This window comes from Lissotriton helveticus, chromosome 5_1 (genome assembly GCF_964261635.1).
Source record: "Lissotriton helveticus chromosome 5_1, aLisHel1.1, whole genome shotgun sequence".
Taxonomy (NCBI): Eukaryota; Metazoa; Chordata; class Amphibia; order Caudata; family Salamandridae; genus Lissotriton; species Lissotriton helveticus.
In genome coordinates this window covers 1,811,384,385-1,811,401,829 of record NC_136065.1, presented here as the reverse complement: position 1 = coordinate 1,811,401,829, position 17,445 = coordinate 1,811,384,385, and the positions used below count along the sequence as shown (strand labels likewise).

Here is a 17,445-nt window from a genome sequence, read left to right as displayed (position 1 = left end):
CTTAACAACCCGGATCTCAGCTAGTAGCAGGTTCAAGTTAATCCACTACAAATTCTTACATCAGTTATACTATACCCCGGCGAAGAAGCGCCGGTTCCATCTGACGGACGATGATCGATGCGAGCGCTGTCGCGCTGAACATGCGGACTTCCTTCACCTGGCTTGGGAGTGCCCTCCGGTTCGCTTATACTGGCAGCAAGTGATAGATGCACTCACAGTGATGACTGTGGAAACCATCGCTGCGGAACCGATCATTGCATTACTCGGACATAAAACCCACGTATCGAAAGCCAACAGGAAACTAGTGGAGGTGGCCTTGCTCTTAGCGAAACGTCGAGTGGCATGTCGCTGGGGTAGGGGCAGGGCCCCCAAGTTCAAGGAGTGGCTGACGGACTTAACTCATTGTCAGGAACAGCACCTCACCTTTGCTGAACTGCTACCGATCGCTAGTCGACCCAAAGATATCTGGAGCCCGTTAATCAATTATCTACTTGCCCAGGCAGCAGATGATGATGGCCCAGCGGAAGGGAATGAGGGTGATTAACTAATTCGGAGGCGACAGAGGCTCTTTGACTGCTATCCACGGATGAGAAGGGCGTCCCCGATCTCTCTCACTAACATACCGCTCCACATACTGCCCCACTAACTGCATATATGCATACCACTCGCATGCAGACTATCTACTGATATTACAGTCCCGGGTGTTGCCGTCTGATCCTGTTAGACATGCATTCCCCCCTGACCTACCATTCCCGTACACCTCTACATTCAGACCCGTCACCGCCCATTAGTGCCCCATGTCATCTTTAGCTTTCAGATAAACAGACATCGTAGTGACACTCATATGTCATCACAATACATTTGAAGACTCTTGCTCATCACTGCCTTCAGTATGTCCTAGGTATATGTCCCCGTGTGTGGCTGTGCACCCCCCACAGTTTTGTTCTAAAGTTGTGAACTGTTTCACCAACTTACAAGTACACGAACCTTATGAACCCTGTTCTGCTGCAACGCATCCGTAAGTCCTTGTCTTGTGCACTAGCTATAGGCCATACCTTGCATACTGCAGTCTGGATGCTACCGAGCCCCCGGGATGTCGGTTTCACAGCTGTGTTCTTTCTACTAGGTCTTTATTACTCAGATGCATGACATGCTGCCGGCCTCCGGGTTGTAGGCATAGAGAGCTCTGTACTGTCTGCAATATCCAATAAACGCAGTTTGAACACCAAAAAAAAAATGATTCTGAAACAAATTCTGTGGTTGCTCCCGATAGATTTCTCGTAACTGATCCCGAGAGTGACATTGACTCTGATCATGGGGTCCAGACGCGAGCCACGGAAGTTGAACCTTCTTCCCCAGATCAGGTGCCACGGCCGGTACGACAATGTGCGAAAAAACAGACAAAACGTGGTGGGTTGCGGCCTGGGGTAAGGAGGAAAAGGGCTGTCACTCCTGGTTCATCGAAGGCAAAAACTACTGACCTTGGCGAGGACAATATATAGCATTCTATGATCGAGGAACTGTTCAATAAGTTTGTAGAAGTGTTTGAAAGCAAGATTAAAGTTATAATTAAACCCCTGTTGGCAAAAATCGACAAATTGAATGCCGAGATTAAAAAACTGGAAGGCTTACAAACCAAGGTCGTGGGGGAGGTTGAAAATATAACTACTCTTGTTGCAAATAGAATAGTTCATTCAGGGGAGAACACTCTGGGTGTGGGAGGGGTAGGGGGTGTTTCGTTAATAACCAACCCCCAGGTCCAAGCCGCGACGGATACTGTTGATCAGTTAGCCGTCAAGGCTGACGCCATGTTAACAGTTAATATTTCCCCTGATCAAAACCAGGTAACAGACCCTCTTCAATTCATTGTTGAAGCTTCGCCAGTGGTACTGGTGCTGGCCAACGTTCCACTTTTAGAACGTGGCCTGGCAGAATCACCTGCATCCTTGTTGAGTAAGGCCCTACATTGGTTAACAGGTAATATGAAGCTAGCCCCAGGAGGGAAACCGCAACTGGCGAGTGAAATTAAGGCAGCTAAAAGGGTCCCGTGGATAGGGAACCGACCCAAAAAGTTTAAAGGTGACTGTGTGGCAGTGACTTTCTCAAATTCGACAGTTTTGCCAAATCTCCTTGAAAACTTACTCCCGCCCCAACGAAGAAGCGGTACTATTGTCCCACTCACGTTAAAAAATTTTTATGGGGAACAACAAAATGTTACATACCCTAAAACCCCTGGTCTAGATAGGGAGAATAACATGAATAACATGAATAATAGGTGGGGCACAAATCTGGGTTTTAACATTGCAACTCATAACAGTTTTGATGCTCTATCCAGCTTGGATTTATGTGATTGACGGGAGGCCTGGGAAGGTTCGGGTAGTGGGGTAACTGTTGATCCGACCCCCATGGCCCCTGTATCTCCACATAAGAGGGGTAGTGCTCTCCCCGTAAAAGAGAATTTTGAATTGGGGGACAAAGTTAGGTTGTTAAGCTGGAACATCGCGATCTAAGAGAGAAGACCCCAATTGGCTTAATGTTATTAAACAATACGAGATTGTCGCCCTACAGGAGACCTGGGACGAGGACTGTGATTTCTGGGTGGACGGTTTTACTTCTTTTTTTTGTCCCTGCCTTGAGCTCGACGGCTGGAATAAGTAGAGGGGGTCTTATGTTGCTGGTCTCGCTGAACGTCGGGGGTAAAATTGTTAAGGTTGACTGTGTCTCTCATAACTTTCTCATCGTGGAGGTAACCTTGGTTAATAACATTAAAATAATTTTAGTGAACTGTTATAATTCACAGCAAGGGGCCTCTACAGATGAGCATCTATTATGGTTAAATGATTTTTTAACTTCTAACAAAGAAAAGCAAACCACTTTTTGCCATCTAATTTTGATGGGTGATTTTAATGTACATCTTTGCTTAAATTGTGTCCTAACTGATCTTGACGGTCCGGATAGTACATTCCCCCAGCATTTTGAACACAGTCAGAAGGGGGCGGCTCTTGAAAATTTACTGTCCAGTAATGATTTGTTTGAAGCCAAGTTTTTCAATAGCAACACCCGGGTTGCTACTTATACTGTTAGGGACTGTCAAACGATCATTGATTATATATTTTTATCACAAGGTCTCTTAAAGTATGTAATTTTTTATAACGCTATACAGATGCCTTTAAGTGATCATAACCCTGTGGTGATGGAGCTACTTGATGGGTTTTCGTTTTTAAACATTTCTGTCCCGCCTCAGGCGGCTATGTCGGTTAAAGCTAAAGACAAGGGGAGAAGGTTCAAATGGGGTAAGATCGTCCCCGCTGACTTTTTCCAAACTATAACATCTGAGGCTGCTCATGAATTAAATACCTGTGTTGACCCTCTCTCTAAGGGGGAGGTAGTAATAACATCGTACGAGGCCATTTGTTTTAAAGTGTCACAGGAACTTACACTGAACTGTCGAGTAGCAATAAATAGACCGGCAATGGCCTGGTTTGATCATAAATGTAGTAAAAGCCCATAATATTTTAAAAAAGGTTCTTAATGTTCGCCCGAGAAATAAAGCGCTGGTATCCCAGCTAAGAAAGGAGTACGCTAAGGCAATACAGGAGCGAAAAAGGGAGTTAAAACATGAAGCCTGGGTGGAGCTCATGGATAAAGCTACCTTAAAAGACAGTGCTAAGTTCTGGTCAATTATCAACACTCTACTGTTTTCTAAAGTCCAAAATTCAGACCTAGAATTAAACATCCCGGAAACAGATTGGCTTAGGCATATACGGTAGCCATTTGGAGCTGGAAACCCTGGTAGCCCCTGTTCCTATTGTGGCCCCAGTAAGGTTTGAGACAGCCAAAGTAATTAAGGCAATCGAGAGTACGGCTGGGCATAAGGCACCAGGTCCGGATGGGGTTCCCTCCGACATGTAGAAGGCCAATCCGGTGTACTGGGCTGAAATCTTAACTAAAGTCTTTAATGCCTCTGCAACCGTAGGGTTCCCCAAATCCTGGTCCAGGTCGATCATAATCCCTGTATTTAAAAAATGGCAGAGGGGAGACCCGAGATGTTATAGGCCTATTTCACTGCTAGACTCCTCTATTAAAATCTTAGGGAAGGTGGTCTTGGCCAGAATAACATCTTGGGCCTCGGAGAATAACATATTGACTGATGTCCAATATGGTTTTAGAGCGGGGAGGAGTACGGAGGACCAATGTCTCAACCTTAATCTAATTATAGCCAAATATACGAGGGCCAAAAGGGGCTCTATCTTCTTGGGTTTTATGGACCTGTCCACAGCCTTTGATCTAGTTAATAGATCAAGGTTGTGGGCCATGCTGCTTAAGATAGGCCTCGATCGTTCGTTGGTGTACTTCCTGGCAGAGCTGCACAGGGACTTGAATGCTTCCATCAGGATGACAACTGAGGGGAAATGCTCAGCAAGTTTTAAGTCCAGTAGGGGGGTGTGCCAAGGCTGCATCCTAGCCCCAATGTTGTTCACGTTGTACGTGAACTCGGAGTCAGACCTGACAGCAGTTACGCAGGATATTCCGCGCATGGGGGGGAACGCCAATTCCGGTGCTCCTCTACGCCGACGATGCGGTTTTACTGGCAGGAACCCCAATTGGTGTACAGAGACTGCTTGATTCTTTTGGTAATTTGCTGAACAGTCTTGACTTGTTGATTAATACCGGGAAATCCCACATAATGTCTATGGGGAGCTCAAAGAACAATTTTAAAACCTTTTACTGTGGTACTGAGGTTATTAGTAGAGTAAAGGTATTTACATATTTGGGGGTTTTATTCGATGACCGGTGTAGTTGGAACCCACAGATCACCACAAAATCTAATGCCGTGAGAAGTTCTTCGGCTGCAGTATTGGGGTTTGCCAAAAGACTAGGGGGAAAACCAACTGAGGCAATCTTAACAAACTATAAAGCCAAGACGGTTTCAATTGCAAGGTACGGAGCAGCAATCTGGGGATTCATCAATTCTGACCGCATTCAAATAGAGGAGAATAAGTTTATGCGGTCTCTTCTTGGACTTCCACCATCTACAGCCACCTATTCTATTCATCTGGAGCTAGGCATGGGATACATTACAGATATAATTAAAATAGCACCCATCCTACTCTGGATTAAGATCTGGCTGAATCCACAACTCGCCCTAAACCGAACAATTATAATGGATTGTCTAAAACTAGATTTGAGGGAAATTCAGTGGCTGTCCTACATTAAGAGCCTGGCTGAGAAGCTTGGCCGCCCAGAGATTTTCTCTAGACCAGACTCTCTGTGTAAAGCTGACCTAGTGTGGGTCAAGACTAACTTTATCAGGCTTCGTGAAGCAGAGCGAGAGGCGGTTGAGCTAAGTAAACCCTCAGTAAGGGCCCATGTACTGGTTACCACGTCTTTAAGGCTGGCTCCCTATCTTTCGGTTGTGACAAACTGTTTTCACAGATGGTTACTTACGAAACTGCGATTTAATCAAATGTTTATGGTATTATGGGATGTGAACGGGTGGGGTAGGCCGGAGGACAATCCCCTCTGTAAATGTGACGATCTTTCTCCCCAGGATACTGTACATTTCTTGCTTTTCTGCAGGTTGTTTTCTGTGCCACGGAAACGGTTCATTACACCATTATTGAAAAAGTTGAACTTTAAACAATACAAATCTGCTCTATTATTTCTCCAAATGATGGAAACTCCAGAAACTATGTACTGTGTTGCCAGTTTTTTGGCAGCATCTGTAAGATTAAGGAGGTTGGGTCTGGTTGTGTAATGCTGTAGCTACTTCCTCTTAAACAAGCTCTTGTACCTGGGAAATATGGCCTTGAAGAACAAATGTAATAGGTTCACTATCTTGAGCTCCTTCCGAAATGTATTTTTGTATACAATTGTGTAATTTTAATTCTTTTAAATGTTTTTAATTGTTTGCATTTTTGTATAGCATACTTTTATGATTTTAATTAATCGAATAAAGTGGACTTGACTTGACTTGACCTGCCAGCCGTACTCCAGCAGGACCCTGAAACACAGACAGAAGATTAGGCTCCAAGGACTGGAGCAAAGAAAGCTGCAGGGTCCAGGTGGGTCTGGGCAGGACGGGACCTCTTCTGCCCGTGCTCCGGCCTCTGGGGGGGCTCCCCAGTAAGGAGAAGGCCAGAAAACGCCACCGGTCTCCGTCGGCGTTGATAGCCTCGGCGTCGAGAGGAATGACCACGGTCTGCTCCCAGTCTCCGCAGGGCTCTGGGTCGAAGTGACTTTGACGTCGAGGGGATTTACGTCGAGGCCTCAGAGGTAGACGTCGAGGACTGCTTCGTCTTCGAGCCATCATCGACGTCGAGAGGGTTCAAGGAGGCGCAGGCGCTCGCCGAGGCGTCACCGCCTTTCACCATCGACGTCGTCTCGATGTTCGGCGTCGAGGGCGTTCATCGACGGCGAGACGGCGGTCATCGATGTCGAAAAGGCGCTCAGCGTCTAGGAGGAAAGCATTGTCCTCCAGGAGGCGTTCCAAAGCCAGGGCGGAGTCCTCGGTTTCGCGGTGGCGCTGTTGCTCGGCTACCAGGGGTACGGCCTCTAGGTACCCCCCCTTCAGGTCAGGCGAAGAAAAGGAGGAGAGGGGAAGAGTCTCCGGGCTCGGAGCTCTCGCAAATCTATTTGCCCTCCAAGCTGAGGTCACCTACACCTCCTCCGTTACCCAAGGACCCTCCTCCACATAACCCGACTCCTCCTCCACCACCTGTTCCTCCTCATCGTCCTGCGCCTCCTACACCACCACCTCCGCCGAGGTCTGTCTCGTAGCCACATCTCCCGACACCACTTGCAGGGCCACCACAACCGAGGCTCCCGTTTTGGCCTCCACAGCTCCCTCCGCTACGGCCCGTGGACCGTCCGAGGCCGCGGAGTTTGAGATCTCGCTCCAGACAGAGGGATAGAGCCAGGAGTCGCCGTCTCTCTTTTACGAGATCCAGACGGCGCCACAGGAGGGACCGGTCAAGGTCCCGCCACACGGATTCATCCAGTGCCAGGGACTGTTCACCTACTCTGTCGGACTCCCCTCGGACGAGGTTGTCTCCAGTAGACGACAGTCTCCTTCCAGGACGTATTGCTGCGAGGTGCGACTACGCTGGGCATCACGCTCACTGTGCCCGCGCCATTGACTTCCATCATTTTCGAAACTCTGCACAAGAAGCAGTTATCTCGCCCTTTGCTGCCCTTGGTGCCTGGGCTGGTGGAACCTGCCATGGAGCTGTTCCTCACCCCTGCGGCTACGAGATCGTCACCTTCAAGGCTGCAGAAGAAATATAAGGCTCCTGACTCGGACCCAGCGTTTCTTCGTTTGGATCCCGCGCCGGACACGGTAATTGCGACGGCAGCAAGGAAACAGCACTCTGGATGGATTCGGCAGGCAGGAAGGTTTGCGGGACAGCCACCACCTCAATAAAGGCCGCGAGTGCCTCAGCACTGTTGGGACGTTACGATCGGGCTCTGTGGGAGTCCCTCCAACAGTTGGCGGAACACCTTCCCCGGGAGAGAAGGGAAGGTTTCCAAGAGATCCTGGCTGAAGGACTGCTGGTTACCAACCAGGTGATAAGCTCAGCTGCGGATTCCTCCCTCTTGGCAGCCCACGGGTACTGCCATGGGGTCAACCTGAGATGCCACGCCTGGTTACGTCTTACATCTTTGAAGCCCGAGGCGCAGCAGAGAGTTGCCAACCTACCCTTTTCGGGCAAGACCCTCTTCGGGAAACATGCGGACGACGAGATGGCCCGCATGAAGGCAGAGGCGGAAACCCTGACGGCTGTCTGGTTGGAAAAGCCTAAGGAACAGAAAAATACCTTCTGCCCGTTCCAGAGGTGGTACGGGGCGCAAGGCAGAGGGCAAGGTCGACAGACTGGACAACAGCAACAGCAGCAGTTCCAGCGGAGACCGTTCCAAAAGCGCCAAAGGGGTCGAGGTGGTCGGCAGTCTTCCTCCGCGACCAAAGGCCAGGCTGGGTCTAGGCCCTGAGTTGCTACTTCCCCTTCATCCGATACCTGCTCCGGTGGGGGGGAAGCATTTAACATTACCTGGCAGAGTGGAGAAACATTACTCGGGACAAGTGGGTGCCGAATATTGTTTGCAATTGAGACAGTCTTCGTTTCACCAGCCCGCCTCCAGCGATTTCACCGGTTGGCTCGCAGTTCCAACTGCGCGAGCTCCAGGCGGAGGCCGATACCATGTTAAGAAAAAGGGAGATAGAAGACGTCCCTCTGTCTCAAAGGGGAAAGGGTCTTTACTCACGCTTCTTCCTAGTACAGAAGAAGGACAAGAACGAGTTCAGACCCATTCTGGTTTTGCGACAAGCAAACAAGTGGATTCGCAGGGAAAAGTTTTGCATGCTGTCTTTGCACCAGATTTATCCTCAGCTGCAGAGAGGAGACTGACTGTGCGCGATAGATCTGCAAGATGCGTACTTCCATGTGCCCATTGCACGGAAACATCGGAAGTTCCTGCACTTCCTCGTCGGTACCAATCCCTATCAGTACACCGTACTACCGTTTGGACTGAAGTCTGCACCCAGGACTTTTTCGAAATGCATGGCTGTGGTAGCAGCGCACCTGAGAAAGAACAAGGTGTTTGTCTACCCGTTCCTGGACGACTGGTTGATCAAAGCCTCCACCTTACAGGAAGCGCAATTGCACTCAAACATGACGGGCGTCCTGCTGAACCGTCTGGGGTTGCACATAAATCTGTCACGATTCCTGTGCAGTGCCTGCAGTACTTGGGAGCCTCCATCAATAAGCTGTCGGCAAGCGTGTCTCCTTCGGAGGAGAGACGCTTATCCATCCTTCGGAAGGCTCGGGCACTCATAACTGCTCCATCTACAACAGTGAGGACGGTGTCTTCTCTACTGGGATCGATGGCCTCTTGTATCTTCCTCACTCTGCACGCGCGCCTACACATGAGGCCGCTACCGGAATGTTTTTCGCGCCCAACAGTCCCTGATATGGTGGTGCTTGGCAGAGAATCTCCTCAGAGGGGTTTCTTTCCACAAGGACATCCCGACTCAGACTATCGTTACGGATGCGTCTCTCCTGGGCTGGGGAGCGCATTCAGACCATCTACAGATCCAGGAAACGTGGTCCACGTATCGCATCAATTTCCTGGAACTCAGAGCTGTTCACTTGGCACTGAAGGCCTTTCATCCGTCCTTCCAGACCAACTCCTTGCTTGTGCAGATGGAAAATACGACCACGGTGTATTACCTCAACAAGCAGGGGGGCTAGAGATCGCGCACACTGTCACAGGAAGCGCAGGCGATCTGGCACTGGCTGTAAGCCAGAGAATTAACGATAACTGCAACTCATCTGCCAGGTGTCAGGTGTGCAGAATGTTCAGGTTGGCGCCCTCAGCAGGTTGCTTCACGAAAACCACGAGTGGGTCATAAACGACGAGGTGCTCGACGACCTCTTCGCCATGTGAGGCACTCCAGACGTGGATCTGTTCGCCACCGCCGAAAACAGCAAATGGTGCGACTTCGCCTCGAGGTATTACCAGCCGGGGACTCTGGGGAGCGTGTTATGGATCAGCTGGTCGAACAGCTTTCTGTACACTTTTCCACACATTCCCCTGATTCCGGCGGTGCTCAAGCTCGCCCGGTCCCGGGCGCGGATGATCCTCATTGCGCCGGAATGGCCCAGGCAGTGGTGGTTCACGGACCTATTTCACCGGTCGATCCTGCCTCATCGGCGGCTGCCGTGTCGGCCGGACCTTCTCACGAAGTTGGGGGGGCAGATGGTGCACCCCAACTTCTCATCATTGAGTTTGGCGACATGGCTCCTGCGATAGTGCAATATGGCCACTTGAATCTTCCTGAGGATTGCATGGACATATTGAAGGAGGCTAGGAGGCCATCTACTAGGACCTCTTATGCTTTCAAGTGGAAGAGATTCTGCATCTGGTGCATGTCTAAGAACTGTGATCCGTTGACCTGCAAGGAGGATGTTATCCTTCAATACCTTCTGCATCTAGCTCAGTCTGGCCTTAATTTCCATTCCATTATGGATCACCTGGCTGCATTGACTGCTTACAGAAAATGCCCTTCGCAGGCATCCTTCTTCCAGATTCCTGTGATTAAGGATTTTTTGGAAGGGTTGAAGAAGGTGTTCCCTCCTGTTTGGCTTCCTTCGCCTTCATGGGAACTGAATGTGGTGCTGTCCAGGCTGATGAAGGAACCTTTCGAGCCTATTCATAAGGCTTCGCTGCAGCACCCGTCTTGGAAGGCGGCGTTCCTCGTGGCCATTACATCGTCCCGCAGGGTGAGTGAAATTCAGGCATTGTGTTGCCAAGAACCTTATGCTGTATTTCATGCTGCTAAGGTTGTTATGCGTACTCACCCTAAGTTCCTTCCCAAGGTGATTTCTGATTTTCATATTAATCAGACTATAACTTTACCAACATTTTTCCAGAATCCTTCCACTCCAGCGGAACGGTCTCTTCATTCCCTGGATGTCAGAAGGGTGTTGAAATTCTATCTGGATAAGACCAAGGGTATTCGTAGATCCGACCAATTGTTTGTCAACTATGGGTCGGTTAGGACTGGTCTGGCTACTTCGAAACAGTCCATCTCTAGGTGGATTGTGTCATGTATCCAGCTCTGTTATCAGAAAGCGAATCAGACCTTAGGGGGTAAGCCTAAGGCTCATTCTACCAGGGGCAAAGCGGCTACAACAGCTTTGCTTCGAAATGTTCCCATTGCAGAGATCTGCAGGGCGGCCACTTGGAAGACGGTCCACCCCTTTGCTAAGCATTACTCTATGGACTCTGATGCCAGAGCAGATGCTCAGGTTGGGCAGGCTTCGCTGCGGAATCTGTTCGCACAATAGTGGTGTTGTCTGTTTCTCCACCGCCGGCCCATCCGTAGAGCCACCGCCAGCACCTTTAAAGGAAGACCTCCTTTTTGCTGACCATCATTTTGCCAGACAAGTAATTGGGTAGGGTCCCGGTCTTTTTTAAGCAGGGAGCTTTACCTACGTAAGCTCTGGACACCTGTTTGGCTGATCTGTCATGTTTATTTGCAGACAACAAAAGACCACCAATCCATCATTCTTTCGTCGTCTTTGGACAGGTTAACAAATGTATGCTGTATGCCTTTGTCGAAACAACGCTTGGCTTGATAGATCGTATTTTGCAAGGAGAAGAAGAAAAGTTTGTTTCAGTTAATTAAAACCATAACAATACATTTTATGAAATCAAGTGCTACAGATAAAACTCTTAGTGTTTATCTACATTCTGTTTCCCTGAATCATAAAACTTTGTTTCCAGCGCAAGTATTTTTTTTTAATGTAGTCATTTCGATATACACAATGTACAAATTTAAAACTTATCAAAAGCATTTGTTGGGCCATATAAATTCTGCCTCCCAATGTTCTAATGTTGTTCTGCTATGTTCGAGAGAGCCCTCTACCACAAAGTCAGCTGTCCTATTTCCCTTTTCTAGGCAGGGCACAGGGTTACATTTCAGAGAGTGTGTATGATCCAGAAGGAACTTTATTAGTATTCAATGAAGTATCAGTTGGATTTAGGGTTGCCATGATCGCCGATCTGCACGTTTTTATATCTCTGGAGTTCATGGCTTATTTTAGGAAGATGCCTCGTGCATGGGATAAATTCGGGCAAATGCAGACAAGGTGGATGAAGTCCTCCTTGCCACTCCCACATAGTCTGCAGTCTTTAGATCCGTCATGGACCCAGGTTGGCTGGTCCATGGCAGATAGAAATTTTCCCAAGCGTAGCGCCATTAGCTGTTGTTTTCTGTGGACCGGAAATGTAATTGTTAAATATGGAGCTGGAGTGAGTGTTTTATATTTGGATATTACCATCCAGGCGTGTTTTCTTACGCTGAAAGTGTTTTTGTCAGCTAGAAGTGAATGGAATTTTGCTGATTTATTTATAGCTTGCTTAAAGGCCGGGTAGGGCAGATTGTTTTCCCAGTGGTCTCTTGTGAAGGTGTCTGTTAAGGCTTTGATTAGGAATTGATTATATGGGGACTTTGCGTCATTTTTTATTTTGTCCCACAATGCCTTGTGCAGTTCTGAGGATGCTGTATTCTGTTTCAAACTATACCAATGCTTGATAGTTGCGTACTTCCTTCTCAGTGTTTCATTTACAACTCCAAATTCTAATCTGGCCTGCGCTGGTGAAGCACCCTGATCGATTTGGAAGACTGATTTGTAGATGGCCGTCTGTACTTTGTTCAGCAGGTCCGCGTCTTTCCCATGGAGGGCTGTGCTGCCGTATGACAGCCTAGGGAGCACTTTGGCTTTTATTGTTGCCAGTAGGGGTTTGTATGATGGCCCCTTGAGCTTTTTTGTTAGGGACCTAAAGGCAAACGATCGAGCGTTTGCTCTCTGGGAAATGTAGACTTTTTGCTGCTGGTGATTGTGCCGATTGTCAAAAATAAAAAACACAAGTACTTATAATTAGGCACTGCTTCTATCTTTTTTCCCTCCAATTGGGTATGTTGATTGACTGTCCATCGTCTAGTGATGAGCATTGTGATGCTTTTTGTGGCGTTTATCTCCAGGTTGTTGTTGGTTATAAATTCCGCAAAGCCCTCAAGTGACCTTTTGAAGGCCGATCTTAGATAGACTCATCAATACGACATCGTCCGCGTAGGATAGATGGGTTAACTGTAAGGTGCCTAATTTGGGTGGATGGGATGTAATATTGTTGAGCCTTGGCGCTAGGTCTGCCATAAAAATATTGAAGAGATGAGGGGACAGTACACAGCCTTGCTTGAGCCCTGTGCTAGTTTTGATTTTTCTTGATAGCCGTGCTCCGTCCCCCAATTTTACTTCCATCCATGTGTTGGAATATAGGAGAAGTATTCCTCGGAGTGTTTTGTCCGGAAAATTCCAGCTGTGCAGTTTCCATAGAATATTTCGATCTACGCTGTCGAAGGCCGCCTTTAGGTCGATGAAACAGATATGCAACTGCTATTTCCTTCGTATATATTTGTCGGCGAGCAGTGAGTGATAGGATGTTTGTCATTGTCCCGCTCCCTTTCCTTTTTGATTCAGCGGGATTCGCTTTATGCTGTCAGACCAGCTAATCGGATCATCAAGGAGTAATGTTGCATAATACTTCGCATCTACATCCAGGAGAGCTATCAGTCTGTAGTTAGCTGGAGATGTTCTGTCTCCTCCTTTGAAAAGAGGTGAATTTTTTGAGCCTTGCCAGCTTGATGGAATTTTGATTTTCACTCTACCTCATCGAATAGTTTTTTTAATCTTCCACTTCAGAAATCCGGGTCAGATTTAAAAACTATTGAGGGATGCCGTTCGGGCCTGGGGTTCTACTGCCTCTACTACTCTTCCTAAGTATTCTTCTTAGGTCTTCCTCACTGAAGCCTGGGTGTCCGAGCGTGTCTGCTGTCGCATAGCTCTCCATTGATTGTGTATCTTCTTGATAGGACAATGTTGACCGTTGACCCATATCTGGGGGTTGAGTTGCACTGCATTCTTCATTCGGGTATGCTACATCTGTGCAGGGAATTATGTTGACCAGAGGTTATGGAGCTATTTGTTCTTTGTGGGGCCTTCTTGTTATTAATTTGTTGTTCAAAGCATGCATTGGACAGGTCATTCGTTCTCTGACCCCATTCTAGATGTTTTGGAGGTGTTGCATCTGAAAATCTCTTTATTAATAGTGCAACCCAGTCCGCGTCTTGGACTTTTGATGTTGGGTTTGCAGGATGGTTTAGTCCATTGATAATTCTACAAAATGCACTTGAGTTGGTATTCTTTGCCGTGCAGAGTAATTTTGCCCAAAAGTCATCCTTCAGAGTTCTTTTGTATTCCCACATTGCCTTTTTTTATATTTTTTTCTTGAGATTCTGTCTTTGGGCCCAGTCTTTTGATGTCGTAGTTATCTTTTTTAGTGCTCTTGCGTTTTTCCTTATTTCTAGTTTGAGTTTAACCAGACTTTTCGGAAGTGAGATATTGCGAGTTGGGGCCCATGTTTTTTTGTGAGAAGCGGACATGATTGTTAACTCTTCTGTGAAGATCTCCCATTTTTGAATCTGGTTACCTGTAGTTGTTTCACTTCCTATTTTTATTCCCTGAACTTTTACCTCAAGATCTACAATGTTTGTCCGTTGTCCAATTCAATCGTTTCAGGTTAGTTGAAAAGGATCTTTCTACGAATATCTTAGTGTTACGATGTTTGGTGAACTTTAGATTGAAGTAGATGTGCTGGTATGACTGGTCACTTTTTGATGTGAATTCGATAGAAAAATGCTGAACATAGGGCAATAATGGAAGTGAAACTGCTGTATAGTCGAGTCTTGATGTGGTCGAGCCTCCCAGATGGGTATACTGTGCCGGGTTATCACCTGGAGTTCTCCCATTAATGAAACGTAGGCCCAGATATTCCAAGGTTGTTACCAGATGTTGCCCAGCTGGATCATGGCGCTCTGCTTTGAGCTGGTATTGTGGTGTCACATTCCAGAATTAATTGTCTGCAGCTAGCTTTTCGTCCTTATCTGGGATGACTTCCCAGGTAGGGTTGTTGTTTCGAATATCACTAATTGTAGTTACTAGCTGGTTTAACTGGACTTGTTTCTCTTTCACATAAGGAAGTACATAGGTGTTCACTAGTAATACAGGGGTCGCTCTGCCAAGAGTATTTTGCATGACTTTATCCTGTATTTTGCATGATGGGCACACCTCTTGCTGTGGTCAAACCTCACTCTTCTAGTGGCAAGGCAATGGCGAATCTTTTCTGAAGTGTCCCTGTATGAGATTGATCTGGCAGAGACTTGTAGGATGTGTATGCTTTTGCCAAGCATTGCTGCCTTGATGTACGGTCCAGAACAGAGTCTAATGCTGGGCAGATGGTGCTAGGAAAGCTATTGTTTTGAGTGAACCTAATTCCTGCATAACTCAATATTTTATATTGTTTCGTTAGTTGTGATTAATTTAAATCTATGAAGGGTCCGAATGCTGGTGGACCCAGTTCTTTAGTGTTGGTATAGCTTTGATTTGCCAGGGCACCCTGGGCCCCATCACTCCCACCCTCCCGTTTCAGGAGGCTCCTGGAACGATTAACCCTTGAGGTGCATTTTGGACTGTTAAGTGGGGGAAATACGGATCTTAATTCCCCTCAAAGGTTCCAAGTTTGGGTCGTATAACCGTATGAACAGTCTATGGCTCATTTCACTGTGTGACCATTTAGGTTGTGTTTCCAGTCAAACTTACCCAAACTGTTCCTCAACGAAAATCCAAAAAGATTAAAAATGTCTCTTGCATCAAAGGTGTTCTGCTGCTAATAGATTCATAGGGAATGCCCAAAGCACCGGACTGTGATTACAGGTAAGTACCATGTTCCTTTGTGCCAGTTCTCTTGTTGGTGTGCTTTAGGCAAATGGAGATGATAGGCCTGGGACACATGAACATGTTGTAAAGTACAGCTAGGATAACTGCTCTGCTAGAAGACCTGTGATGTGAAAGAACGCTCCTCAGCATCTGGTCGCCTTCACATGCATCCCACCTCGCTTCTCTATGAAGCAAACCAGTTCAAAGGCGGAGTCGTTTTCATGTGGTGGCTCAATAAGACCATATGAAGATGCCAACAAATAACCATCGAGGGCTTGGTTGCTGTCACAAGTACTCTGGTAAGACCGCTAGTACCGCCTGTTTAATGCCCATATACAATTTAAATGTTGAAATGAATTCTTGACTAGCCACTAGATTACATAATGATATGCAAAGACTTTAATGTACATTGTATTGTATTTATATAGTGCTTCCCACCCCTGACAAGGCGTCTAAGCACTTTTTCGGCGAGTAGCACGCTACTCCGGAACCCATGACTGATTAGTGGTGAATTAGTATTGTGAAATATGAAAGTAATTTGAGTGGTGGGCGTGTTAGTCAGTTATTTGGATTCAGAAGGATAGTGGCGGGATAGAAGAGGGAAAAGGTTTGCATATATACAGCGCTTGTACCCCTGGTGGGTTGTTGAAGTGCTTTTTCGCCATGTAGAACGCTACTCCGGAACCCAGAAAGGATTAGTGGTGAATTAGTATTGCGAAATATGGAAGTAATTTGAGTGGTGGATGTTAGTTATTTGGATTATAGTGTGTCCTCTGCCTCACCTCTGCCTAATTTCAAACCTCTATCCGATACTCTTTCCAGTGCACTGCCCTATTTCTCTCTATACCTCTATCAATATATCTGGTACCTCCACTGTCATTCATCTCAAACTCTATACGGCTGCTGTGATCCTCAAAGTGGCCCTTTTTGGGCGCTTTCCTACTCTACCCCTTCTTACATCATCTCATACTTCTTTTGCTGTCTGTTCTGATCCCCCAAAACAGGCCTTTCTGGACACTTCCATCTGGCTCTTCCCCCTCCACACCCCTTTTGCCCATCCCAGGCCTCCTCCTACTGCTACAAGCTTCAAAACCAATTAGGTTTTTTTTTTTTTTAAAGTCTAAATCCTTCCACTATCCTTTTCAATCCAAATAACAGGCTAACATGTCCACCACTCCAATTAATTTCATATTTCACTATACTAATTCACCACTAATCCTTTATAGGTTCTGGAGTAGCGTGCTAAAGCATGTCAACACCTCATCAGGAGTAGCAAGCGCTTAATAACTGGAAACCTTTTTCCCTTCTATATGGTAAACAAGAGTATGATGTATAGACAATAAAATGTTATATTCAGTTCAGATAGAACCGGCAAAGAGGAGACTTTAGGGACTTCCAGAAAGGCAGATGATTGGGCATGGAATGCATGTTGGTCGACAGGGAGCTCCTTGGATTTCTAGCTCCTTCTGTATATTGAGGATTCCATGCTTGTGAAGCTTTGACTATCGATATTTCTAATACATGAGTGTTTGCATCTGTGACGGCATAAGCTGCCAAAGATATTCGGAAATTTGTGCTGTATGTTAATTTTTGTAGAGGAATATCTTTAACTTAGTAATAGCATTACTGTAGATGAGCAACTTATTCATTACACCTGAACATAATGATTTGAAGTTCAGTGCAGCAATTCAAAACATGGAGTTTGACTAACTTGCCAGTTTATATTTGAATTTCAGGCTATTCCGACCTCTTCATTACCATTTCCAGTCCTTCCCTCAGCTGAACCTCTTGGCAGCTCGAGGGTTCAGCCTGTTTGAGGCCGCAAGCCCTTGCAATTCGCGCAAAGACCAAAAACGAAAACCTAAGGAAATGTGAGTGTATTTTTCCCCGTTTATTTGTTCTTGTAGCTGATGTAAAATGAACCTTTGGTATATTCTCCTCTTTCATTTGAACTGAGCAAGAAAGGTGAGGTAGTGTTGTACAGGAAGATCTAGTTTGTGTTGAGCTTCGCTGGCAATTGTGCGTTTGATAAACCTGTAGACTGTTTTCATGTGTTAAACTGGATGTCTGAATTGAGAATGCAGCACTATGGGAGGGTGTGGGTTGT

At 46.7% G+C, this 17,445-nt stretch overlaps 1 protein-coding gene across 2 annotated transcripts in view; it reads left to right on the top strand.

The window, feature by feature from the left end:
• DBF4B (DBF4B-CDC7 kinase regulatory subunit) overlaps positions 1 to 17,445 on the top strand; it is a 335,585-nt gene that overhangs the window by 231,040 nt on the left and 87,100 nt on the right. For both annotated transcript variants that reach the window (XM_078645154.1, XM_078645155.1), the window contains exon 10: positions 17,075 to 17,209. In XM_078645154.1, the coding sequence (XP_078501280.1) occupies positions 17,075 to 17,209 (135 nt within the window). The remainder of the gene's footprint in view (positions 1 to 17,074; positions 17,210 to 17,445) is intronic.